Below are 27,461 nucleotides of genomic sequence, written 5' to 3'. Positions count from 1 at the left end.
TAAATGCAGAGTGGTGCATACAGAGCAAAAAGAGAAAGAAACAGTGCATCATGGGAACCCCCAGCAGTCTACGTCTATAGCAGCATAACTAAGGGATGGTTCAGGGTCACCTGATCCAGCCCTAACTATAAGCTTTAGCAAAAAGGAAAGTTTTAAGCCTAATCTTAAAAGTAGAGAGGGTGTCTGTCTCCCTGATCTGAATTGGGAGCTGGTTCCACCGGAGAGGAGCCTGAAAGCTGAAGGCTCTGCCTCCCATTCTACTCTTACAAACCCTAGGAACTACAAGTAAGCCTGCAGTCTGAGAGCGAAGCGCTCTATTGGGGTGATATGGTACTACGAGGTCCCTAAGATAAGATGGGACCTGATTATTCAAAACCTTATAAGTAAGAAGAAGAATTTTAATTTCTATTCTAGAATTAACAGGAAGCCAATGTTGTGTGGGCCGCTGAAGAGGAGGTACTGCTGGCCCACCACCACCAGAGGGCGCCCTGCCTGGAGTGCGGGCTCCAGGCACCAGAGGGCGCTGCCGCCGGATGAGAACAGCCAGGATGACAGCTGTCACCCATTACTGGACACAGCTGACTCCACTCAGCACGGAGGTATATCAGCAGGACGGCGTCTCCACCTCAGTGCCGAGATATCGCCTTGAGTTTAAGGTAATCACCTCAGCAGCATATTCTGTGTTTTTGACAATATTTGATAACCCTTTCAGGACAGCGGACTACTGAAGGCCAAGTGTTTGGATAAGTACTCACCTTTCCTGCTTAAGTGTGACAAGAGGTGGAGGCGGCTTTGCCCCTCTCCGTCTACTGGGTGCGGTTGCATCCCTACCTGTGTGTTTGTGCTCTTCTCCGCCAGCAGTACTGGATCCGACGAGCGAAGGCAGTGGCCACCTGGGAATTCGGGACTTGGCGGTTCCAGTACTTCTGGGTTTCAGTGGCAGAGGAGATCTGGGTGGTTCCGGTTCGACTAGGACGGGCGTCTCCTACCTTCGAGCCTGCCCACACGACACCAGCAGATTTCGGCTTACGCCTCCAAATTGTTAATTGTTGTATTAGTTGTGTTCTTCTCACAACAGTAAAACTTATTATTTACTTTTCTCCATTGTCCGTTCATTGCGCCCCCTGTTGTGGGTCCGTGCACCTACACTTTCACAACAGCCAATGAAGAGAGGCCAATATGGGTGAGATATGCTCTCTCCTTCTAGTCCCCGTCAGTACTCTAGCTGGTAGGCAGCTCGGTATAAACAAACGCTGTTCGTCAATCGTGAAGCATTGTTGAATCGATTTAAAACTGAAATCGAATATTAACACAAAAAGTATTTACGAGATGAAATGGGCAGAACACAGCAGGACCGGACTTGGGAGTCCATTGTTTCCTTTTGTTGATACTCCCATCGGTGTTTACAGCCCCCCTGACGATTGCAGCGAGCCATTTCTCACTCCTGTATTTCTCAGATGGTATAATATAGAACTGCCGTTCAGGATAACTCCTGGTTGGCTGGTACAACCCGGAGCCCAAGCGCGCACTCGGAACTCCATTCTCTTATTGTGTGATGTCCGAGGCGATCACACGTAACACACAATCCATACCTCTGTTTTACTTCCAATCGTAGACTCTGCAATCTGTTCGTGGCCAACAATCCACTTGAATTCGCCTACTTCAACGGCATCTTCCTCAAAAAACTCAAAAAGGGCGTATTTCACCATTATACAAGCGTAAATGTGAAATAAAGGAAACAGACAAAAGTGACGCGGTCTTTCTCCAAGATCGGCCTCGTTTTGAAATGGCGCGATCCTATGAGTGCGTGGCATCATGGGATATAACGACCTATGACCCGGAGACAGATTCATGACTTATACGTGTTTATTTGTTCACATTGATCTAAGTGATGTTTTTATGAAGAAAACTGAAAAGTTAATTCTATTTTAAATTTTTGTTTCATTTATTTAAAAAAAATGTATGCATTTTGAATCATTGCGGGCGCTGCTCTGTTGTACGCATGCGCACCTAACCTGATGGCCCCTCCTGACCAACAGAGAGAAGAAGAAGCAGAAGAAGAAAAACACCAACAACCCGACGGCCATATTTCAGTTGACATGCTTCGACAACGTTACAGACAATATGGGATTAATCCCGATATCTCTCTTCCGAGACAAACAAAATGTAATCGACGAAAGAGAAGAAGAATTGTAGGTGGTGTAACCATTGATCTCAACTCTTCACAGTCGGTTGCTCCCGTAAGTACAAAAGAGACCCGTTGTCTTATGTTTAGACTGGGGGGGTCACTAACAATCGGGCGGGGGGATTTAAAAAAAAAAAAAAAACGAGGCATGCGAAAATATTAAGATTTCTTTCATGAAGAAAAACATGTAACATAATGCCACATCATTCTAATCATTGTCCACTTGATTGACAATGAATTTGGCATGTATATGGTTAATTTGTAGATTCTTGAATGTTGGCTATATTATGATCTACAGCATGTATAGAATAACCAGTTGAAATTGAAACTAAATTAGTATGGCTGTTTTCACTATTTGAATTGTTTCCATTTGAACAATATTTCTGTTTGCTTGAAGATAATTTGTATACTGACTTTTTCCTTTTATTAATTTTATGAGAAATTGTTTGTAAATTTTGATAAACATCAATCAAGATTAAAAATATGAAATGCCACTTCTCTGCATACTTGAAATTCATGTTGCTAAAGGTGCATGTATCCTATATTTTTTTCCTAGGAGCATTCAAAGACTGACGAAGGGATTGATTGTAACCACTGTGGCACTGATGTTGAACAACCTGAAACTGACTTACCAATGAATGATCGAATGGACATCAGAAATAGAGCTGTGTTTCAACATAGTAGTTCTCAAGAAGGTGGGGTGGTTTTAGAACAGGATGATCTAGTGGACAATGGAAGCAAGGATGATGTTCTCAATGAAGTAGACCAAGCAGATTCAGCAGACATGTGGTATGGTGATGTTGGATGTGATCATAATGTTGAAGATAACACTTGGCATATTGATGGCAACAAGGAAGGCAAGGATGATTTGGGGCAAGACATGGGTGGAGACTCAGTACAAAATGAAGAAATGGATCAGGGGGATGATGAGGACTGGCATGACAATGGAGTTGACTCTGGAGGAGATGATGAAGATGATGATTTTCAGCATGGTGATGGGGAGGAAGGAAATGAACCAGATGATAATTACCAGGTAAATAAGCATCATGACTGATACCAATTTATGTACCATATTTCCTCTATTATAGAAATAAATAGAAGCACACCTAAACCAAACATTGCATTTATTGCATATAGAAATGTTAACATATGACTTATTTTGAACATAAAATTGCTTCTGTCATTTAAGCACATGCCATTCTAATAGAACAAATATGGTGTTTGGTTTTTCTATGCACTGTAACCGTATGAATTAGGGCATTGTCTATGACCTTAACCTTAACAAAAGAAAAACAAATTAAAATATTTTCTTACTTCAAACACACATGTACCATATTTCCTCTATTAGAAGTGCATCTTGGGCCAAAAATTTCATTCTTTTTGTATACAGGAATTTTAAATTATTTATACTTATTTTATTTTAACCATATACAAGATAAATGGCATAGGTAACCTAATTATTATGCAGTTCAAACAATATACTTTAGGTGTTTTAAATAAATACTGTCATTATTGATTTAGAGTAATTATATTTTATTAATACTAAATACATAAAGCTGAGGATTATGCATTTCAAATAAATAGGAATTATTACAGTAATGAATATGAATCATGTAAGGTCTATTTGGTAGGTTTGTATTAAAACTATCTAAAAAAAAAAAGTAAATGGGAATTAGTCATGTAATAAAATTACATAAATCTTCAAAGTCAGGGTTAAATATTTCTGTGAGTGTAATAGTGTCGCAATTAATGTTCGTATAATAAAAAATTAAGGCTCAACCAACTATAAACAGTCCATGTCTGATGACTGCAGCCACGTTTATCTAAGGCTCTTTCTGATATCAGCCCCGTGACTAATGTTACACCTTTCTGATGCTCACTGTTTTGTTTTGTTTTGTTTTGTTTGTTTTTTTTTGCCTTTTTTAGGGATTCAGCCTTGAAGATGGAAATCTTCCAATTTATCCAGATGCACCCATCACCAAGTCACAGAGTCTACTGCTGATAGTGTCCTATGTCTTGCGGCATGGTCTTTCTGATAGTGCTTTGGATGATCTTCTTTCTTTGATGAATATACACTGTCCAAACAGTGTTCCTACATCAAAGTATTTGTGTTGTGAAAGTGTAGGAACACGGACCCACAACAGGGGGCGCAAATGAACGGACAATGGAGGAGTCAAATAACACTGTTTTTACTGTTGTGAAACAGGCACAACAAATACAACTGATTACAATATTGAGACTGAGTTTAATTACAACGGTGTCGTGTGGGCAGGCTCGACGATAGGAGACGTCTGTCCAAGTCGAACCGGAACCAACCCGATTTCCCCTGCCACCGAACCCCGGGAATACTGGAGCCGCCAAGTCCCGAATTCCCAGGTGGCCACTGCCTCCGCTCGTCGGATCCGGTACTGCTGGCAAGGAACAGAAACAGTCAGGTGTGGATGCGGCTGCACCCAGCAACACGGAGGGTGGAGAGTCCACCTCCACCTCTCGTCAACAACAATCAAGAAGTGTAGGAAGGTGAGTACTTATCCAAATGCTGTCTGGTAGTCAGCTGTCCTACAGATAATCAACAAGAATACACTTAAAGTCACACGTATGTGTAGGCTGAGATTGTTACCTCTTTGGTAAGGCGATATCTCGGCAAATGAGGTGGAGATGCCGTCCTGCTGATATACCTCCTTGTTGATTGGGATCAGCTGTCTCCAGTGATGGGTGACAGCTGTCATCCTGGCTGCTCCTGTAAGGCGGCAGCGCCCTCCGGTGCCTGGAGCCCGCACTCCAGGCAGGGCGCCCTCTAGTGGTGGTGGGCCAGCAGTACCTCCTCTTCAGCGGCCCACACAACAATTTGCTGTACAAGAGTGTTGAAGATTCAATGTACGAGGTATGTTTATTTTTTATTAAATCATCATCTGTACTGACCAATGTGTTTCATATAAAGGGAGTTATGCTGCATTTACACATAGGCAGAATGCATTACGAATGTCATATTTGCTTCATTCTTGGCACATTCCTGACATTCTTAACATGATCAGCGGCCAAGAATGTATACTTCGTGGCATTCATTTCTTGTCATTGTTATGTGTAAATGCAGCATTAGTCTGTGCTGTTATCATTTGCCATGGTATGCTAGTAAATCATGTTCTTGTTGGTGTATGGTGTTTTTTTTGTTGCTATACAGATTGCTTATCATTGATAATCAATATGCTCAAGCTTCTGTTGTGCATTAAAAAACGACCATGCTCTCGCAGGTTTCAATGTTCTTATATTCATACCATTCTTCTATTTCAATTTCAGGTTCACTATTATTGCATGGCTTGCACTGCATATCTTGGCCCCGAGAAATTGACAAGGAATTGTACAAACTGCGGCAATGAATTCAGTGCAGACATCTCAACTGCAGAGGGTAGTTTTTTTCTCAGGATGCCCGTCAAAACACAGCTGCAGAGAATGATGAAAGTACCAGAAGTGGCAGCTGTCCTTGAAAATCGAAATATTGATGAAATCTTGAGAGAAACTAACATAAATGACATTGTTCATGGTAAACTTTATAAAAACCTTCTTCATGATGGCATAATAGGTCCCAGTGACTTGTCATTATTGTTCAATACTGATGGAGTTTCTATTTTTAAATCCTCCAATTTTTCTGTTTGGCCTTTGTTTGCCACAGTAAATGAAATTCCACCACATATGCACAGGAAACATATGATTATGGCAGGCTTGTGGTTTGGAGAATGTAAACCCAAAATGAATACTTTCTTAAAACCATTTGTGGATGAACTTAGAGATTTGGGTGCAGATGGTTTGCACTCACCTCTTGGCCAAACCAGGATTTTTGCTCTTTGCCTGTCAGCGGATGCACCTGCCAGGTCTTTAGTGAGGAATTCCAAACAGTTCAATGGGAAGTATGGATGCGACTGGTGTAAGCAGGAAGGCACACCAATACCAAATGGAAATTTGTCCTCCCGTTCGTACTTACCCATACAATGGTGAAGCACTCCCAAGAACTGACGATGATCAGAGGAGATTGTCAATAGAGTCACAGAGAACAGGGATGTGTCAGCAAGGTGTGAAGGGGCCTTCAGTTGTCATGCAGTTACCACATTATGACTCTGTGAAAGGCATTTGTTCTGAATCACAACACACAGCTTTCTTAGGAGTTACTAGACATTTTGTGGGGACTTGGCTGGATTCAGCAAACAGAGCAGAGGCATATTACATTGGGGACCAAGTGAAGAAATTAGATGAGAGACTGCAGGATATAGCACCTCCAAGTGAAATAACCAGATGCCCCAGGTCTCTCAAAACGCAGAAGTATTGGAAGGCATCTGAATGGCGAGCTCTCCTGTTCTATTCTTTGGTGGTATTTCAGGGAATTTGACCTGCTGTGTATATGAAACACTGGTTCCTATTTGTATTTGGTATTTATTACCTCATGAGTGAGAGTGTTTCTGAAAGAAAGGATCGTGAGAGCAATGCTTGCCTCAGGATGTTTGTTCTGATGACTGAGCGTTTATATGGAATAAGACATTGCACTTTCAATGTCCACTCATTGATTCATTTTGTCCAGTCAGTTATCAACACTGGCCCTTTATGGGCAACTTCCACCTTTGTTTTTGAGGGTTACAACAGGACTTTGATTAGGTGTTTCCACGGTACCCAGAAAGTTGGTTTTCAGATTTGTGAGACATTCTCTCTCATGAAGGTGATGACAGAGTTAGCAGTTAGTTGCATGGAGGAGAACACTGATGTGTCTGTCCTGTATACCTCATTGGCCAGCAGACACACTAAATCAAAATGTACAAACGTACTTTCAAATAATTTGCGTGCTCTTGGCAAAGGAGAGCAAGTTATTCTGCCTCCATCAAAGTTACTGGCTGCAAGCAGACTGACAGGGAACCAAGTGCACACTTCCGCCATTGTATATAAGAGATTTATTTTTCACCACCAGCTGTATACCAGCAGTGACTATTTTCAATCTGCTCGGCATTGCAACTGCTATGTTGCATTTACTCATGGTGTGTTGTGTGGGCCGCTGAAGAGGAGGTACTGCTGGCCCACCATCACTAGAGGGCGCCCTGCCTGGAGTGCGGGCTCCAGGCACTAGAGGGCGCTGCCGCCTTGCAGGAGCAGCCAGAGTGACAGCTGTAACCCATCACCTGCGACAGCTGTCATCAATCATCGGATCTGCAGGGGTATATCAGCAGGACGGCATCTCCACCTCATCCCCGAGATATCGTTTCTACTGAGAAGGTAACGTGCTCAGCTGACTGTTTAACAGTGATCTTTGTGACTTTTGTGTTTTGCTCTGAGTATTTTCCAACGAGAGGTGGAGGTAACTTACCTGCCGTTCGGATTCCTGGGTGCGAACGCGCCCTCCTTTAATTGTCCTTTGTTCCTCGCCAGCAGTACCAGGTCCGACACGCGGAGGCAGTGGCCACCTGGGAGTTCGGGACTTGGCGGCTCCAGTATTCCCGGGGTCTGGTGGCGGAGGAAACCGTGTGGTTCCGGTTCTACTTTGGAGAGGCGTCTCCTATCTTCGAGCCTGCCCACACGACACCTGTGTGAATTCGACTTTGTCTATTATTGTAATCTGTTGTACTTGTTGTGCATATTCACAACAGTAAAGTGTGTTATTTGACCTATTCCATTGTCCGTTAATTTGCGCCCCCTGTTGTGGGTCCGTGTACTTACACTTTCACAACAGGATATCTCGGCCACGTCATGGATCCCGAGGGGCGTCAACCGACTGTTGAACGGCCAATGGAAGAACAGGGCGCACAGGCGCCCGCAGGAGGAATGATCGGTGAGTTGCAGCGGATCCTCACCATTTTCACGGCTCGGTTGGATTTAATGACCGAGCAGAACGTCCTCCTTAACCGCAGGGTGGAGGCTCTCGCCGCGCAGGTGGAGGTGCGCCCTCAGGGCGCTGCTGCGGCTCTCCCTCCTGTCGACCCTGTGCGTAACAGTGACGTTCCACTGGTCGTTCAACGACCCCTCCCACCTTCCCCGGAAGCATACATAAGCCCTCCAGAGCCGTACGGAGGTTGTGTGGAGACGTGCGCGGACTTCCTTATGCAGTGTTCGCTCGTCTTCGCACAACGTCCTGTCATGTACGCGACTGATTCTAGCAAGATAGCTTATGTGATTAATCTGCTTCGCGGCAAGGCACGCGCTTGGGCTACAGCGCTTTGGGAGCAAAATTCACGGCTCCTTCTGACATATGATGGGTTTGTGAGGGAGTTCAGAACAGTGTTCGATCACCCAAATAGAGGAGAGACCGCTTCAGCCGTGCTGCTGTCAATGAGACAGGGGTGCCGGAGCGCAGCTGCTTATGCAGTCGACTTCCGCATCGCGGCTGCGAGGTCCGGCTGGAATAACACTGCCCTCCGCGCCGCCTTCGTAAACGGACTGTCGTTGGTCCTGAAGGAGCTCCTGGTGGCTAAGGACGAACCGTGGGATTTAGACGGGCTTATCGATCTCGTTATACGATTAGACAATCGGTTAGAGGAACGCCGTCGGGAGCGAGGCGAAGGACGTGACCAGATACGCGCCGCCCCTCTCCCTTCCGGGTTCGAAAAGGGGCCGCCCTCCCCACGCTCCACAGCCGCAGCGCTTTGTGGGGCAACAGCTCCCCCTGTTGACGTTGTTAGGGAGACGCACAGGGCCAAAATGGGGAGGCTGATCCGTGGAGAGTGTTTTCTCTGCAGCTCAACAGAGCACACACAGAGAGACTGCCCCAAACGGCCAAAACGTCAACACTCGCCCTTAGAGACTGGGCTAAGGGGGGGTCAAGACATTCACGTGAGACACACACAAATTGCCACACGACTCCCAGTCACAATCCTGAGCGGGGATTTAACCCTTCAAGCCCGAGCACTGGTGGACACGGGGTCAGAAGGGAATCTGCTAGACAGCAGATGGGCAAAGGAGGTAGGGCTCCCTCTGGTGGCGCTTCCTACGCCATTGCAGGTGCGGGCACTAGATGGCACCCTCCTCCCTTTACTCACACACAAGACACCACCAGTAACTCTGGTGGTGTCTGGAAACCACCGGGAGGAGATTGAGTTTTTTGTAACTCCTTCTACCTCCCGCGTGATTTTGGGCATCCCATGGATGTTAAAGCACAATCCCCGGATCGAATGGCCGTCTGGGGTGGTGGTTCAGTGGAGCAAAACCTGCCATCGGGTGTGTTTAGGATCCTCGGTTCCTCCCGGTTCCCAGGCTAAGGAGGAGGTCAAAGTCCCTCCCAATCTGACGGCAGTGCCGGTTGAGTACCACGATCTTGCTGACGTCTTCAGCAAGGATCTGGCACTCACCCTTCCCCCGCACCGTCCGTACAATTGTGCCATTGATTTGGTTCCAGGCACTGAGTTCCCGTCCAGCAGGCTGTACAACCTCTCACGACCTGAGCGCGAATCAATGGAGACCTACATCCGGGACTCATTAGCTGCCGGGCTGATCCGGAACTCCACCTCCCCGATGGGGGCAGGTTTCTTTTTTGTGGGCAAGAAAGATGGCGGACTTCGTCCATGTATTGATTACAGGGGGCTGAATGAGATTACGGTTCGCAACCGATTCCCGTTGCCATTATTACATTCCGTGTTCACCCCCCTGCATGGAGCCAAAATCTTTACTAAGCTGGATCTTAGAAATGCGTATCACCTGGTTCGGATCCGGAAGGGAGACGAATGGAAGACGGCATTCAACACCCCATTAGGTCACTTTGAGTACCTGGTCATGCTGTTCGGCCTCACAAACGCCCCCGCGACGTTCCAAGCATTAGTTAATGATGTCTTGCGGGATTTCCTGCACCGATTCGTCTTCGTATATCTAGACGATATACTCATCTTTTCTCCGGATCCTGAGACTCATGTCCGGCATGTACGTCAGGTCCTGCAGCGGTTGTTGGAGAACCGGCTGTTTGTGAAGGGCAAGAAGTGTGAGTTTCACCGCACATCTTTGTCCTTCCTGGGGTTTATCATCTCCCCCAACTCCATCGCTCCTGATCCGGCCAAGGTTGCGGCGGTGAGAGACTGGCCCCAACCCACTAGCCGTAGGAAGCTGCAACAGTTCCTCGGCTTTGCAAATTTCTACAGGAGGTTCATTAAGGGCTACAGTCAGGTAGTTAGCCCCCTGACAGCCCTGACCTCACCAAAAGTCCCCTTCACCTGGTCAGATCGTTGCGATGCCGCGTTCAAGGAGTTGAAACGGCGCTTCTCGTCTGCACCCGTTCTGGTGCAGCCCGATCCTAGTCGCCAGTTAGTGGTTGAAGTGGACGCTTCGGACTCAGGGATAGGAGCTGTGCTTTCCCAGAGCGGGAAGACCGATAAGGTCCTTCACCCGTGTGCCTATTTTTCCCGCAGGTTGACCACGGCCGAACGGAACTATGACGTCGGCAATCGAGAGCTCCTTGCGGTGAAAGAGGCCCTTGAAGAGTGGAGACATCTGTTGGAGGGAACGTCCGTGCCATTCACGGTTTTCACTGACCACCGGAACCTGGAGTATATCAGGACCGCCAAGCGGCTGAACCCCAGGCAAGCCCGCTAGTCACTGTTCTTCGGCCGTTTTGACTTCCGGATCACCTACCGTCCCGGGACCAAAAACCAGAGATCGGATGCCTTGTCCCGGGTACATGAAGACGAAGTCAAAACGGAGTTGTCGGATCCACCGGAACCCATCATCCCGGAGTCCACTATCGTGGCCACCCTCACCTGGGACGTAGAGAGAACCGTCCGGGAGGCCCAGGCACGAAGCCCGGACCCCGGAACCGGGCCGAAGAATAGATCTTATGTCCCACCAGAAGCTAGGGCTGCAGTCCTGGACTTCTGTCACGGCTCTAAGCTCTCCTGTCATCCAGGGGTGCGAAGAACCGTGGCAGTTGTCCGGCAGCGCTTCTGGTGGGCGTCCCTGGAGGCTGACGTCCGGGATTATATCCAGGCCTGTACCACCTGCGCCAGGGGCAAGGCCGACCATCGCAAGGTATCGGGATTGCTACAGCCGCTGCCCGTGCCTCATCGCCCCTGGTCTCACATCGGCCTGGATTTTGTCACGGGCCTCACGCCGTCCCAGGGCAACACCGTCATCCTCATGATAGTGGACCGATTCTCCAAGGCGGCCCACTTCGTGGCCCTCCCGAAGCTCCCAACGGCCCAGGAGACAGCGGACCTCCTGGTCCACCACGTCGTCCGGCTGCATGGGATCCCAACAGACATCGTCTCCGATCGCGGTCCCCAGTTCTCCTCGCACGTCTGGAGGAGCTTCTGCCGGGAACTGGGGGCCACGGTCAGTCTCTCATCTGGGTATCATCCCCAAACCAACGGGCAAGCAGAACGGGCCAACCAAGAGATGGAGCAGACCCTGCGTTGCATGACAGCCGCGCACCCGGCGGCCTGGAGTACCCATCTGGCCTGGATCGAGTATGCCCACAACAGCCAAGTGTCGTCAGCCACCGGCCTCTCCCCTTTTGAGGTATGTCTAGGGTATCAGCCCCCGTTGTTTCCGGTGGTTGAGGGAGAGGTCGGTGTGCCCTCGGTCCAGGCCCACCTGCGGAAGTGCCGTCGGGTGTGGCGAGCCGCCCGTTCTGATTTGCTGAAGGCCCGGATGAGGGCAAAGGCCCATGCAGACCGTCGGCGGACCCCGGCCCCTACGTATCGTCCAGGGCAGGAGGTGTGGTTGTCAACCAAGGACATTCCACTCCAAGTAGCCTCCCCGAAACTACAGGAACGGTACATAGGTCCCTTTAAAATCCTCAAGGTCATCAGTCCCGCCGCAGTGAGGCTTCAGCTTCCGGCCTCACTGCGGATCCATCCTATGTTTCACGTGTCAAGGATCAAACCACATCACACCTCACCCCTCTGTACTCCGGGTCCGGCACCACCTCCTGCCCGGATCATCGATGGCGAGCCGGCTTGGACTGTGCGCCAGCTTTTGGATGTCCGACGGATGGGCCGGGGCTTCCAGTATTTGGTGGACTAGGAGGGGTACGGCCCCGAAGAACGCTCCTGCGTGAAGAAGAGCTTCATCCTGGACCCGGCCCTCCTGGCTGACTTCTACCGCCGCCACCCGGACAAGGTCCTGTTGTGTGGGCCGCTGAAGAGGAGGTACTGCTGGCCCACCACCACTAGAGGGCGCCCTGCCTGGAGTGCGGGCTCCAGGCACTAGAGGGTGCTGCCGCCTTGCAGGAGCAGCCAGAGTGACAGCTGTAACCCATCACCTGCGACAGCTGTCATCAATCATCGGATCTGCAGGGGTATATCAGCAGGACGGCATCTCCACCTCATCGCCGAGATATCGTTTCTACTGAGAAGGTAACGTGCTCAGCTGACTGTTTAACAGTGATCTTTGTGACTTTTGTGTTTTGCTCTGAGTATTTTCCAACGAGAGGTGGAGATAACTTACCTGCCGTTCGGATTCCTGGGTGCGAACGCGCCCTCCTTTAATTGTCCTTTGTTCCTCGCCAGCAGTACCAGGTCCGACACGCGGAGGCAGTGGCCACCTGGGAGTTCGGGACTTGGCGGCTCCAGTATTCCCGGGGTCTGGTGGCGGAGGAAACCGTGTGGTTCCGGTTCTACTTTGGAGAGGCGTCTCCTATCTTCGAGCCTGCCCACACGACACCTGTGTGAATTCGACTTTGTCTATTATTGTAATCTGTTGTACTTGTTGTGCATATTCACAACAGTAAAGTGTGTTATTTGACCTATTCCATTGTCCGTTCATTTGCGCCCCCTGTTGTGGGTCTGTGTACTTACACTTTCACAACATGGTGTGTATAAATATGGAAGAATTGAAACTTTTCTCTGTGTTAAATTGGGACCAGACTGCATGAATGATAATGGTTTTTGTTTGTGTGATAAAGCAAATATCATACTAGTAAAGCCATTCAGCATTACACGAAGACCATTATTTGTTGATGCAAGGCTAGGCTGTTCATCTGACTTTCTTGTAAATATTGACCAACATGCAGATAACCCAAATATTTGTATTTATCCAGGAGACATCCTGCAAAAATGTATTTTTATGAAAACTGATGTTTCATCTTACCTGTGCCCACTGCCTTCTCAGTTTTACTGGGATTAAGTTGTGAATTGATGGTTACACATGAATGTTTTACATGTTAGCAGAACTTGGCCCTCTATAGAATGCTATAGGGCAGCCTATAGAATTTTCTCAAAGTCACCATCAAGTCACTCTCAAGTCATGAATCGGCCACCAATTGTTTGCAAGCTCACTTGAGATTTGACTTGAGACTTGCCGATTCATGACTTGAGAATGATTTTCTTGCTTGCCTCTACTGGTGGTTGGCTCTCACTGCGGTATTGTATCACTTCCTGTTCCGGAGCACAGCGGTGTTTTTCTGTATCTGTTAGCTGTTTAATCTGCGCAGTTAGATTGATCTAGTTATCTAGATTACGATTTGTTTCCCAGTGTAATCTTTACGTGCCTTAACTAAAGCACTCCTTCTGCTGAATCACCTCTAAATTATTTACACATTATTCACTTTGCGTGTTTTAGGAATCCGCTAGCTTAGCATAGCTACTAGCTCTTAGCCGATTTAGCATGGCAGCTTCTCCTGTCTCTCCCGCACTTTTCTGCTCTGGGTGTGAAATGTTTAGTTATTCCTCGGCCTCCTTTAGCAGTAACGGTACTTGTAATAAGTGTAGCTTATTCGTAGCTTTGGAGGCCAGGCTGGGCGAATTGGAGACTCGGCTCCACACCGTGGAAAATTCTACAGCTAGCCAGGCCCCTGTAGTCGGTGCGGACCAAGGTAGCTTAGCCACCGTTAGTTACCCCCTGGCAGATCCCGAGCAGCCGGGAAAGCAGGCTGACTGGGTGACTGTGAGGAGGAAGCGTAGCCCTAAACAGAAGCCCCGTGTACACCGCCAACCCGTTCACATCTCTAACCATTTTTCCCCACTCGACGACACACCCGCCGAGGATCAAACTCTGGTTATTGGCGACTCTGTTTTGCGAAATGTGAAGTTAGCGACACCAGCAACCATAGTCAATTGTCTTCCGGGGGCCAGAGCAGGCGACATTGAAGGAAATTTGAAACTGCTGGCTAAGGCTAAGCGTAAATTTGGTAAGATTGTAATTCACGTCAGCAGTAATGACACCCGGTTACGCCAATCGGAGGTCACTAAAATTAACATTAAATCGGTGTGTAACTTTGCAAAAACAATGTCGGACTCTGTAGTTTTCTCTGGGCCCCTCCCCAATCAGACCGGGAGTGACATGTTTAGCCGCATGTTCTCCTTGAATTGCTGGCTGTCTGAGTGGTGTCCAAAAAATGAGGTGGGCTTCATAGATAATTGGCAAAGCTTCTGGGGAAAACCTGGTCTTGTTAGGAGAGACGGCATCCATCCCACTTTGGATGGAGCAGCTCTCATTTCTAGAAATCTGGCCAATTTTCTTAAATCCTCCAAACCGTGACTATCCAGGGTTGGGACCAGGAAGCAGAGTTGTAGTCTTACACACCTCTCTGCAGCTTCTCTCCCCCTGCCATCCCCTCATTACCCCATCCCCGTAGAGACGGTGCCTGCTCCCAGACTACCAATAACCAGCAAAAATCTATTTAAGCATAAAAATTCAAAAAGAAAAAATAATATAGCACCTTCAACTGCACCACAGACTAAAACAGTTAAATGTGGTCTATTAAACATTAGGTCTCTCTCTTCTAAGTCCCTGTTGGTAAATGATATAATAATTGATCAACATATTGATTTATTCTGCCTTACAGAAACCTGGTTACAGCAGGATGAATATGTTAGTTTAAATGAGTCAACACCCCCGAGTCACACTAACTGTCAGAATGCTCGTAGCACGGGCCAGGGCGGAGGATTAGCAGCAATCTTCCATTCCAGCTTATTAATTAATCAAAAACCCAGACAGAGCTTTAATTCATTTGAAAGCTTGACTCTTAGTCTTGTCCATCCAAATTGGAAGTCCCAAAAACCAGTTTTATTTGTTATTATCTATCGTCCACCTGGTCGTTACTGTGAGTTTCTCTGTGAATTTTCAGACCTTTTGTCTGACTTAGTGCTTAGCTCAGATAAGATAATTATAGTGGGCGATTTTAACATCCACACAGATGCTGAGAATGACAGCCTCAACACTGCATTTAATCTATTATTAGACTCTATTGGCTTTGCTCAAAAAGTAAATGAGTCCACCCACCACTTTAATCATATCTTAGATCTTGTTCTGACATATGGTATGGAAATAGAAGACTTAACGGTATTCCCTGAAAACTCCCTTCTGTCTGATCATTTCTTAATAACATTTACATTTACTCTGATGGACTACCCAGCAGTGGGGAATAAGTTTCATTACACTAGAAGTCTTTCAGAAAGCGCTGTAACTAGGTTTAAGGATATGATTCCTTCTTTATGTTCTCTAATGCCATATACCAACACAGTGCAGAGTAGCTACCTAAACTCTGTAAGTGAGATAGAGTATCTCGTCAATAGTTTTACATCCTCATTGAAGACAACTTTGGATGCTGTAGCTCCTCTAAAAAAGAGAGCTTTAAATCAGAAGTGCCTGACTCCGTGGTATAACTCACAAACTCGTAGCTTAAAGCAGATAACCCGTAAGTTGGAGAGGAAATGGCATCTCACTAATTTAGAAGATCTTCACTTAGCCTGGAAAAAGAGTCTGTTGCTCTATAAAAAAGCCCTCCGTAAAGCTAGGACATCTTTCTACTCATCACTAATTGAAGAAAATAAGAACAACCCCAGGTTTCTTTTCAGCACTGTAGCCAGGCTGACAGAGTCAGAGCTCTATTGAGCTGAGTATTCCATTAACTTTAACTAGTAATGACTTCATGACTTTCTTTGCTAACAAAATTTTAACTATTAGAGAAAAAATTACTCATAACCATCCCAAAGACGTATCGTTATCTTTGGCTGCTTTCAGTGATACCGGTATTTGGTTAGACTCTTTCTCTCCGATTGTTCTGTCTGAGTTATTTTCATTAGTTACTTCATCCAAACCATCAACATGTTTATTAGACCCCATTCCTACCAGGCTGCTCAAGGAAGCCCTACCATTATTTAATGCTTCGATCTTAAATATGATCAATCTGTCTTTGTTAGTTGGCTATGTACCACAGGCTTTTAAGGTGGCAGTAATTAAACCATTACTTAAAAAGCCATCACTTGACCCAGCTATCTTAGCTAATTATAGGCCAATCTCCAACCTTCCTTTTCTCTCAAAAATTCTTGAAAGGGTAGTTGTAAAACAGCTAACTGATCATCTGCAGAGGAATGGTCTATTTGAAGAGTTTCAGTCAGGTTTTAGAATTCATCATAGTACAGAAACAGCATTAGTGAAGGTTACAAATTATCTTCTTATGGCCTCGGACAGTGGACTCATCTCTGTGCTTGTTCTGTTAGACCTCAGTGCTGCTTTTGATACTGTTGACCATAAAATTTTATTACAGAGATTAGAGCATGCCATAGGTATTAAAGGCACTGCGCTGCGGTGGTTTGAATCATATTTGTCTAATAGATTACAATTGTTCATGTAAATGGGGAATCTTCTTCACAGACTAAAGTTAATTATGGAGTTCCACAAGGTTCTGTGCTAGGACCAATTTTATTCACTTTATACATGCTTCCCTTAGGCAGTATTATTAGACGGTATTGCTTAAATTTTCATTGTTACGCAGATGATACCCAGCTTTATCTATCCATGAAGCCAGAGGACACACACCAATTAGCTAAACTGCAGGATTGTCTTACAGACATAAAGACATGGATGACCTCTAATTTCCTGCTTTTAAACTCAGATAAAACTGAAGTTATTGTACTTGGCCCCACAAATCTTAGAAACATGGTGTCTAACCAGATCCTTACTCTGGATGGCATTACCCTGACCTCTAGTAATACTGTGAGAAATCTTGGAGTCATTTTTGATCAGGATATGTCATTCAAAGCGCATATTAAACAAATATGTAGGACCTGCTTTTTTGCATTTACGCAATATCTCTAAAATCAGAAAGGTCTTGTCTCAGAGTGATGCTGAAAAACTAATTCATGCATTTATTTCCTCTAGGCTGGACTATTGTAATTCATTATTATCAGGTTGTCCTAAAAGTTCCCTAAAAAGCCTTCAGTTAATTCAAAATGCTGCAGCTAGAGTACTGACAGGGACTAGAAGGAGAGAGCATATCTCACCCATATTGGCCTCTCTTCATTGGCTTCCTGTTAATTCTAGAATAGAATTTAAAATTCTTCTTCTTACTTATAAGGTTTTGAATAATCAGGTGCTATCTTATCTTAGGGACCTCGTAGTACCATATCACCCCAATAGAGCGCTTCGCTCTCAGACTGCAGGCTTACTTGTAGTTCCTAGGGTTTGTAAGAGTAGAATGGGAGGCAGAGCCTTCAGCTTTCAGGCTCCTCTCCTGTGGAACCAGCTCCCAATTCAGATCAGGGAGACAGACACCCTCTCTACTTTTAAGATTAGGCTTAAAACTTTCCTTTTTGCTAAAGCTTATAGTTAGGGCTGGATCAGGTGACCCTGAACCATCCCTTAGTTATGCTGCTATAGACGTAGACTGCTGGGGGGTTCCCATGATGCACTGTTTCTTTCTCTTTTTGCTCTGTATGCACCACTCTGCATTTAATCATTAGTGATTGATCTCTGCTCCCCTCCACAGCATGTCTTTTTCCTGGTTCTCTCCCTCAGCCCCAACCAGTCCCAGCAGAAGACTGCCCCTCCCTGAGCCTGGTTCTGCTGGAGGTTTCTTCCTGTTAAAAGGGAGTTTTTCCTTCCCACTGTAGCCAAGTGCTTGCTCACAGGGGGTCGTTTTGACCGTTGGGGTTTTACATAATAATTGTATGGCCTTGCCTTACAATATAAAAAGCGCCTTGGGGCAACTGTTTGTTGTGATTTGGCGCTATATAAAAAAAATTGATTGATTGATTGATTGATTGATTTGACAGTAACTTAGTCCCACCTCTGGCATAGGATATAGACGGTCCTACAGGATTGTATACACTGGCGTATGGGTTGAACTGATATAACATATGCATGTGTAGTTTCAGTTACAGATGTTATAGTAACCATTTGAAGCAAACTGTCTGCATTAATGCTGACCTGTTTGGATGTTTACATCTATACTTGTGTTTGATGATACTGCAGTTTCCAAGTTTCATGGTTCGACAAAGAAAATGATATATGTGATTATGTATATACATGTAAGAATTTTTAACTTGTAATAAAAGATATTGTTGAATTTGTAATGTTGTGTAACTTTTTTATACTTTGCCTTTATCTGCTTGTGTATAAGCGTGATGTGTATATACACACTTCTCAAATATATTATAGTTACAAGTGAACAAAATTAATATCTCCTTGCTAGTACAGTGGCAACGTTATCTTGCATAAAAATATGCAGACAAAATAAAACAATCTGTTTTTCATCCAAATTCCACATTTTTTTCTATCAGATAATTTATCGCTACATTTGAGCCAGAATTGATTAATATGGTGTTTCTATATACTGGCATGTCTATAGAAACCTATAGGTTTCTATACGCAATGGCGCCTATAGGTCCTTATGTCTGTAGAATGCTATCGGTCTCTATAGGCCAAGACCCCTGTAGGTCGCGTGTCTATAGGTGTTCTATAGAAAGCTATATGACCTCTATAGAATCCTATAGAAACCTATTGAACTTTTTCGTAAGGGCGGCGGCCTGAATCGCTCTGCCCAGTGATGATGCCTGAAGGCTGGCTTCTCCGTGCGGGTCGGCCTGCTGTCACGGTTCGATCAATATCCCACCAAGTCGTCAGTCCTCCCTCGGTCGGCGTCACTCCGAAAAGTAGCTGAAAAAAGCTTCTCCCAGCAGGGTGATGGGAGAATCGTTCTGCTGTTTTTTAAAGGTTTTTGTTGTGGTTCAGGCGACAGAAGTTCAAGACGGCGATCGCTGAACTTTTTTCAGGTTGTGGAAACAGCCAGAGTGTGACATAGCAATCTCTGCCCCCTTGCTGCTTCCGAAGCGACTCGTCTGATGTTACGACGTGTTGGAAACGCACCGCCCTCTGCCGCACTGACAAGCGCAACCCTCAACCTATCAAATCCCTTGAACACAGACACACGCCATATCCGTTTGTTTTAAAATTAATTACTTTAGTTAATTAATTTGGTTTATTTGTTAAATACGTGATATTATTGAATAACTAATATTTTGCTATATTTTCCAGTATTTCTTTTTCATTCTTTTTTATTTTTTTGATAACTCTAACATCCGAGGGGGCGAGGTTGATGACGTGAGGGGGCGTCGCCCCCAAACGCCCCTTGTGGCGCCGGCTATGGGGGCAGAGAAAGGAGCAGACCCTAAATAAGCATGTTTGCTGGTATAGACCCTAAATAAGCATGGTGTGCTGTGTATCTGTGTGCTTGTCAAGGAAGGAGAGTGCATAAGACTTAGACTGCTGGGGGGTTCCCATGATGCACTGAGTGTTTCTTTCTCTTTTTGCTCTGTATGCACCACTCTGCATTTAATCATTAGTGATTGATCTCTGCTCCCCTCCACAGCATGTCTTTTTCCTGGTTCTCTCCCTCAGCCCCAACTAGTCCCAGCAGAAGACTGCCCCTCCCTGAGCCTGGTTCTGCTGGAGGTTTCTTCCTGTTAAAAGGGAGTTTTTCCTTCCCACTGTCGCCCAGTGCTTGCTCACAGGGGGTCGTTTTGACCGTTGGGGTTTTTCCGTAATTATTATATGGCTTTGCCTTACAATATAATGCGCCTTGGGGCAACTGTTTGTTGTGATTTGGCGCTATATAAATAAAATTGATTTGATTTGATTTGATAAGTCTTCCTTGCCCATACCCATATTTAGACAAGCTTTATGCTGTGCCTCCCTGTGGTAACACGTATAAACTGAGTACCAAACTGTCTCAGGTCAAACTGCTAGGGACTTGGAGGAGGTCTGCCCTTATTTTTTTTTTCCCCTCGGACAGCGTCTCCACTCTGAGCAGCCTTTTCTCAGCGCTATGGATCACAGCTGACAGTTGAATGCAGCTGACTGCTGATCTCTTCTGTATATTTATTATTTCTTTAATTATGTGGTTAAATAGCAAAATAAAGCAAATGTACGACTCTGTAAGCCTGAAATATGATCGAATTGGTACATTTTCAGCAACATTTCAGCAGTGGCAGGCACAGTTCCATTAAGTGCTAATTATCGAAGCTAACTTTTTTGTTAGCAGATTAGCTTTCCAACTAACTGGAAAAACCATCAGCAGACCAATTAGCTTGCGATAAATTTAGTTCCAATAACTTTTAAACCGTTAATGTTTTTTTACATAGTAACGGTGAAAAACATTTACAAACCCTGTTGGCTCCTGTCTATGTATTTTGCAGCTGAGAGGAGCTGAGCTCAACTCTACCCCAGCAGAAGGGGCCTGGCCACCAGGCTACCACAAAAAAAACAAAGTCATTACCCTTGACAGCATACAGTGGTACAGCCATGAGGCAGATGTCTTGAAAAGGAAAGCAGGTTTGACTTATGGTTTTGATTTATTAATCAAATTAATCCGGATAGAATAACTGCATTAATGTCAACTCTTAAAAGTTACAAAGTGAAAATATACCACATATTTTAAAATAACACAATAATTCTGAAGATTTGAACATTAACACACACAGATGCCCAAAGGGATTATGGGTAAACTCAGTCTTACACTGATTGGTTGACTAATTAATTCTATGTAAAAACCAACACAAGTTAATGTAATGTGTGTGTTGGTGTTTACAAATAAATAGGCTTTGTAAAATGTGTCATTTGTTTAAAAAAAAGACATTTGCAAAACCGAAAAGTCGGTTTGTTAAGTTCTGATTCAGATCGACAGCCGTGTGATATAACCATGGTAAAAATGCATAGAACACTGGCACCTGGTTATATCACACGGTTGCCGAATCACAACTCACCAATAATCCCTTTTGGTATCTGTGTGTGTTCAAATCTTCAGAATTCGTGCATTATTTTAAAATTAACAGATATGTGTTATATTTTCACTTTGTACATTTTAAGAGTTGACATTAATGTAGTTAGTCTATCCGGATTAATTTCATTAAGTCAAACCTACTTTCCTTTTCAAGACGTCTGCCTCACGGCTGAATCTTTGTATGCTGTCAAGGTAAATGACGCTTACCTACAGCAGTGGGCAGGGCCCACAAACACAGAAGCGCTGACTCATTAGCTGTGTTTGGGTTTGTGATCGCCTTTGATTCTATCAGAAGTGCTGGTGGTGTTTAAACTCAAAATTGGCTTGTTAGTAGCTGAGAGTATACCGGAGACAATGCTGAAAGTTAGCAGTTAGCTGTAGCTTCCGATAAACTTTTTGGTGGTCTATCGGTTTAGCGTTATAAAAGATAACTTTTCAGTTAGCTGATTAGCGGTTATCAAAGCTAACTTTTTGGTTAGCTGTGCCCACCACTGCATTTCAGTTCATTTTTTGAAAAATTCGTGCTGAAAGGTACAGACAATTTGAACCCGAGAGCCAGGCGGAAATTTGCCGGGCTTGGTGGTGCCACCCGGCACTGCGCACCATAGCTAGAACCCTGGAAACAACAGCAAGAAAAGAAAGGTGACACCGTTCATCATTGGAACATGGAATGTGCACACTCTCTTCGACAATCCCTCAGCACATCAACCTGAGATGAGAACAGCTCTAGTTAACAGGGAAATTGCAAGGTACAACACTGACATTGCAGCTTCCTGATGAAGTACAACTGACTGAGGCAGGTGGTGGATACACATTCTTCTGGTGTGGCTACAGCAATGAAGAGCATCGCGAAGCAGGAATCGGCTTTGCTATGAGGAATAAACTTGTGTATAAACTCTCTAACCTACCAAAGGGTGTGAATGATCACCTCATGACAATACAGCTCCCACTACAAAACAAGCAAGCCACTCTGCCAGCGCTGCTTTGTTGTTTCAAGCTTCAAGCAGAGCCGCTTGAATCTAGAGAAATTTTCATTTTCCTGATAAATACCCTCGAGGATCAAACTCTGGTTATTGGCGACTCTGTTTTGAGAAATGTGAAGTTAGCGACACCAGCAACCATAGTCAATTGTCTTCCAGGGGCCAGAGCAGGCGACATCGAAGGAAATTTGAAACTGCTGGCTAAGGCTAAGCGTAAATTTGGTAAGATTGTAATTCACGTCGGCAGTAATGACACCCGGTTACGCCAATCGGAGGTCACTAAAATTAACATTAAATCGGTGTGTAACTTTGCAAAAACAATGTCGGACTCTGTAGTTTTCTCTGGGTCCCTCCCCAATCGGACCGGGAGTGACATGTTTAGCCGCATGTTCTCCTTGAATTGCTGGCTGTCTGAGTGGTGTCCAAAAAATGAGGTGGGCTTCATAGATAATTGGCAAAGCTTCTGGGGAAAACCTGGTCTTGTTAGGAGAGACGGCGTCCATCCCACTTTGGATGGAGCAGCTCTCATTTCTAGAAATCTGGCCAATTTTATTAAATCCTCCAAACCGTGACTATCCAGGGTTGGGACCAGGAAGCAGAGTTGTAGTCTTGCACACCTCTCTGCAGCTTCTCTCCCCCTGCCATCCCCTCATTACCCCATCCCCGTAGAGACGGTGTCTGCTCCCAGACCACCAATAACCAGCAAAAATCTATTTAAGCATAAAAATTCAAAAAGAAAAAATAATATAGCACCTTCAACTGCACCACAGACTAAAACAGTTAAATGTGGTCTATTAAACATTAGGTCTCTCTCTTCTAAGTCCCTGTTGGTAAATGATATAATAATTGATCAACATATTTTAATATCCACACAGATGCTGAGAATGACAGCCTCAACACTGCATTTAATCTATTATTAGACTCTATTGGCTTTGCTCAAAAAGTAAATGAGTCCACCCACCACTTTAATCATATCTTAGATCTTGTTCTGACTTATGGTATGGAAATAGAAGACTTAACAGTATTCCCTGAAAACTCCCTTCTGTCTGATCATTTCTTAATAACATTACATTTACTCTGATGGACTACCCAGCAGTGGGGAATAAGTTTCATTACACTAGAAGTCTTTCAGAAAGCGCTGTAACTAGGTTTAAGGATATGTTTCCTTCTTTATGTTCTCTAATGCCATATACCAACACAGTGCAGAGTAGCTACCTAAACTCTGTAAGTGAGATAGAGTATCTCGTCAATAGTTTTACATCCTCATTGAAGACATCTTTGATGCTGTAGCTCCTCTAAAAAAGAGAGCTTTAAATCAGAAGTGCCTGACTCCGTGGTATAACTCACAAACTCGTAGCTTAAAGCAGATAACCCGTAAGTTGGAGAGGAAATGGCGTCTCACTAATTTAGAAGATCTTCACTTAGCCTGGAAAAAGAGTCTGTTGCTCTATAAAAAAGCCCTCCGTAAAGCTAGGACATCTTTCTACTCATTACTAATTGAAGAAAATAAGAACAACCCCAGGTTTCTTTTCAGCACTGTAGCCAGGCTGACAAAGAGTCAGAGCTCTATTGAGCTGAGTATTCCATTAACTTTAACTAGTAATGACTTCATGACTTTCTTTGCTAGCAAAATTTTAACTATTAGAGAAAAAATTACTCATAACCATCCCAAAGACGTATCGTTATCTTTGGCTGCTTTCAGTGATGCCGGTATTTGGTTAGACTCTTTCTCTCCGATTGTCCTGTCTGAGTTATTTTCATTAGTTACTTCATCCAAACCATCAACATGTTTATTAGACCCCATTCCTACCAGGCTGCTCAAGGAAGCCCTACCATTATTTAATGCTTCGATCTTAAATATGATCATTCTATCTTTGTTAGTTGGCTATGTACCACAGGCTTTTAAGGTGGCAGTAATTAAACCATTACTTAAAAAGCCATCACTTGACCCAGCTATCTTAGCTAATTATAGGCCAATCTCCAACCTTCCTTTTCTCTCAAAAATTCTTGAAAGGGTAGTTGTAAAACAGCTAACTGATCATCTGCAGAGGAATGGTCTATTTGAAGAGTTTCAGTCAGGTTTTAGAATTCATCATAGTACAGAAACAGCATTAGTGAAGGTTACAAATGATCTTCTTATGGCCTCGGACAGTGGACTCATCTCTGTGCTTGTTCTGTTAGACCTCAGTGCTGCTTTTGATACTGTTGACCATAAAATTTTATTACAGAGATTAGAGCATGCCATAGGTATTAAAGGCACTGCGCTGCGGTGGTTTGAATCATATTTGTCTAATAGATTACAATTTGTTCATGTAAATGGGGAATCTTCTTCACCGACTAAAGTTAATTATGGAGTTCCACAAGGTTCTGTGCTAGGACCAATTTTATTCACTTATACATGCTTCCCTTAGGCAGTATTATTAGACGGTATTGCTTAAATTTTCATTGTTACGCAGATGATACCCAGCTTTATCTATCCATGAAGCCAGAGGACACACACCAATTAGCTAAACTGCAGGATTGTCTTACAGACATAAAGACATGGATGACCTCTAATTTCCTGCTTTTAAACTCAGATAAAACTGAAGTTATTGTACTTGGCCCCACAAATCTTAGAAACATGGTGTCTAACCAGATCCTTACTCTGGATGGCATTACCCTGACCTCTAGTAATACTGTGAGAAATCTTGGAGTCATTTTTGATCAGGATATGTCATTCAAAGCGCATATTAAACAAATATGTAGGACTGCTTTTTTGCATTTACACAATATCTCTAAAATTAGAAAGGTCTTGTCTCAGAGTGATGCTGAAAAACTAATTCATGCATTTATTTCCTCTAGGCTGGACTATTGTAATTCATTATTATCAGGTTGTCCTAAAAGTTCCCTAAAAAGCCTTCAGTTAATTCAAAATACTGCAGCTAGAGTACTAACGTGGACTAGAAGGAGAGAGCATATCTCACCCATATTGGCCTCTCTTCATTGGCTTCCTGTTAATTCTAGAATAGAATTTAAAATTCTTCTTCTTACTTATAAGGTTTTGAATAATCAGGTCCCATCTTATCTTAGGGACCTCGTAGTACCATATCACCCCAATAGAGTGCTTCGCTCTCAGACTGCAGGCTTACTTGTAGTTCCTAAGGTTTGTAAGAGTAGAATGGGAGGCAGAGCCTTCAGCTTTCAGGCTCCTCTCCTGTGGAACCAGCTCCCAATTCAGATCAGGGAGACAGACACCCTCTCTACTTTTAAGATTAGGCTTAAAACTTTCCTTTTTGCTAAAGCTTATAGTTAGGGCTGGATCAGGTGACCCTGAACCATCCCTTAGTTATGCTGCTATAGACTTAGACTGCTGGGGGGTTCCCATGATGCACTGTTTCTTTCTCTTTTTGCTCTGTATGCACCACTCTGTATTTAATCATTAGTGATTGATCTCTGCTCCCCTCCACAGCATGTCTTTTTCCTGGTTCTCTCCCTCAGCCCCAACCAGTCCCAGCAGAAGACTGCCCCTCCCTGAGCCTGGTTCTGCTGGAGGTTTCTTCCTGTTAAAAGGGAGTTTTTCCTTCCCACTGTAGCCAAGTGCTTGCTCACAGGGGGTCGTTTTGACCGTTGGGGTTTTACATAATTATTGTATGGCCTTGCCTTACAATATAAAGCGCCTTGGGGCAACTGTTTGTTGTGATTTGGCGCTATATAAAAAATTGATTGATTGACTTCAAGCAGGGCGCCATCTTGTGGTGGTGGGCCAGCAGTACCTCCTCTTCAGCGGCCCACACAACAGATTTTACGATAATTTTGGATAACATTCTCATCTGGTGATCCAAACAATAGTATAACTTGCCTTAATGGGTGTCATTCTAATCGTCTGAGTGTATAGAGTTTAAAAAGTGGTGTTGTAGGTGCCACAGATGTGCACAACATGTCAAATTAACCCTTTATTTGCAGAAGGGTAAAAAGCCTTTTCTTTCCATTTTTGTGTTATTTCTTGAAATGAGCAACCCAGGATCCAACCACACTTCATTATATGGATTTAATTGACACAATAGACATTCAGTGGTACAAATCAATGTGTTTAACATACTTGGTAACACTATATACACCCCCAACATTGAAAAATTCAGGTAATTTTATATCGATATGGGCTAAATTTCTCAAAACCATGAAATATGGACTTGCAAATGCCCACCCACCTTCCAAATGAAGGAGGATTTCCAGTGTTTGGCAGTTTACTCCATGATCAAGGTATCTGTGTCCGAGACACTGATTATTGGGTCCAACTGAGATCAGAGTACCAAATGTCACTTTGCTCCTGTATCCAACCGATTTGCCTGTTATGGGCCTTTCACACTGAATACGTCAAATGCGTCAAAAATCGGTCTAAAAAGCATTATTTTCAATGAGACGCGTTGCATTTTAGATGCGTCAGATGCGTCGCGTCAAAAGCCGAGCGAAATCGACGCATCTGACGGGAGCGCGCATTGCCGCTTGTCAGCAGGCTGACGGAGTCAAAGTTCAATCCAATCCAACTTCCGACTTGCTGAGCTGTGACGTACCTTTGTGTTTACCTTTGCGTCGGGCCAAAACACGGAAGATGGGTGGCAGAAACCACTGATCTCTACAAAACATACGTGTCACAGGACTCCTCATTTATGGAGCAGTTTTCTGAAGAAAAATCCTTCGAAATGTTTTTTGTTGTTGTTACCTCATTATTTCTGATTACTGTTAAAAAAAAGTTTAGAACACTTGTAATTAAAATAGCTAAATAAATCAATAAATGGTTCTTTAGAAACCTTTCGTCTGTAAATTAAAACCACCTGTTATTTCAGATTATTTCATTTCTTGTTTAACATAAGGAACCTCGGACATTTATTTTTAGACAAAATAACATGGAAATTTGTACTTTTTTTTTAAAGTCTGGTAGATTATTTATATCTCATTTTAACCAGAAAAACAGACACTGTAAATAAATACTAATGTTTATTATAAATTAGATTATTTATATCTCATTTTAACCAGAAAAACAGACACTGTAAATAAATACTAATGTTTATTATAAATTAGATTATTTATATCTCATTTTAACCAGAAAAACAGACACTGTAAATAAATACTAAAGTTTATTATAAATGCAACAGGAAATAATTTAACAATGACTGCAGTGTGATTGTAAAGTAGGATTTCTGTGACGTAAACCTCATGATGATTTTTATATATATATATATATATATAGTCATTTCAACTTGTAATTTCGCCAAAATATGTAATTGCCTTTAATGTTGCTATTAGGACAGAGTCATTTCTAAAATATGAATTTGAGTACAATAAGTGGAGAGCTTCCACTTGT

At 44.1% G+C, this 27,461-nt stretch overlaps 2 protein-coding genes across 2 annotated transcripts; both read left to right on the top strand.

Annotated features, from left to right (window-relative positions):
* The first annotated feature begins 2,141 nt into the window (after positions 1–2,141).
* On the top strand, positions 2,142–5,534 carry LOC117528781 (pheromone-processing carboxypeptidase KEX1-like). The gene is made up of 4 exons (XM_034191406.1): positions 2,142–2,240; positions 2,742–3,218; positions 4,112–4,287; positions 5,483–5,534. The coding sequence occupies exons 2-4, from the start codon at positions 2,820–2,822 to the stop codon at positions 5,532–5,534; spliced, it is 627 nt and encodes a 208-aa protein (XP_034047297.1). The 5' UTR covers positions 2,142–2,240; positions 2,742–2,819.
* An 11-nt stretch (positions 5,535–5,545) lies between these two features.
* On the top strand, positions 5,546–13,308 carry LOC117527216. The gene is made up of 2 exons (XM_034189434.1): positions 5,546–7,200; positions 12,948–13,308. Exons 1-2 carry the CDS (start codon positions 6,579–6,581, stop codon positions 13,262–13,264), a joined length of 939 nt encoding a protein of 312 aa, XP_034045325.1. The 5' UTR covers positions 5,546–6,578; the 3' UTR covers positions 13,265–13,308.
* The last annotated feature ends 14,153 nt before the right edge of the window (positions 13,309–27,461 follow it).

Source organism: Thalassophryne amazonica, chromosome 16, assembly GCF_902500255.1.
Source record: "Thalassophryne amazonica chromosome 16, fThaAma1.1, whole genome shotgun sequence".
NCBI classification, from domain to species: domain Eukaryota; kingdom Metazoa; phylum Chordata; class Actinopteri; order Batrachoidiformes; family Batrachoididae; genus Thalassophryne; species Thalassophryne amazonica.
This window is presented reverse-complemented; position numbering and strand designations above follow the sequence as displayed.

Excerpts from the sequence above, each read along its gene's own strand:
- LOC117528781 (XM_034191406.1), top strand. The coding sequence starts at position 2,820 with ATGAATGATCGAATGGACATCAGAAATAGAGCTGTGTTTCAACATAGT. Across the intron at positions 3,219-4,111 it reads AACCAGATGATAATTACCAG|GGATTCAGCCTTGAAGATGG; the intron begins GTAAATAAGCAT and ends TGCCTTTTTTAG. Across the intron at positions 4,288-5,482 it reads AACAGTGTTCCTACATCAAA|GTTCACTATTATTGCATGGC; the intron begins GTATTTGTGTTG and ends TTTCAATTTCAG.
- LOC117527216 (XM_034189434.1), top strand. The coding sequence starts at position 6,579 with ATGAAACACTGGTTCCTATTTGTATTTGGTATTTATTACCTCATGAGT. Across the intron at positions 7,201-12,947 it reads CTGCTATGTTGCATTTACTC|ATGGTGTGTATAAATATGGA; the intron begins ATGGTGTGTTGT and ends CACTTTCACAAC.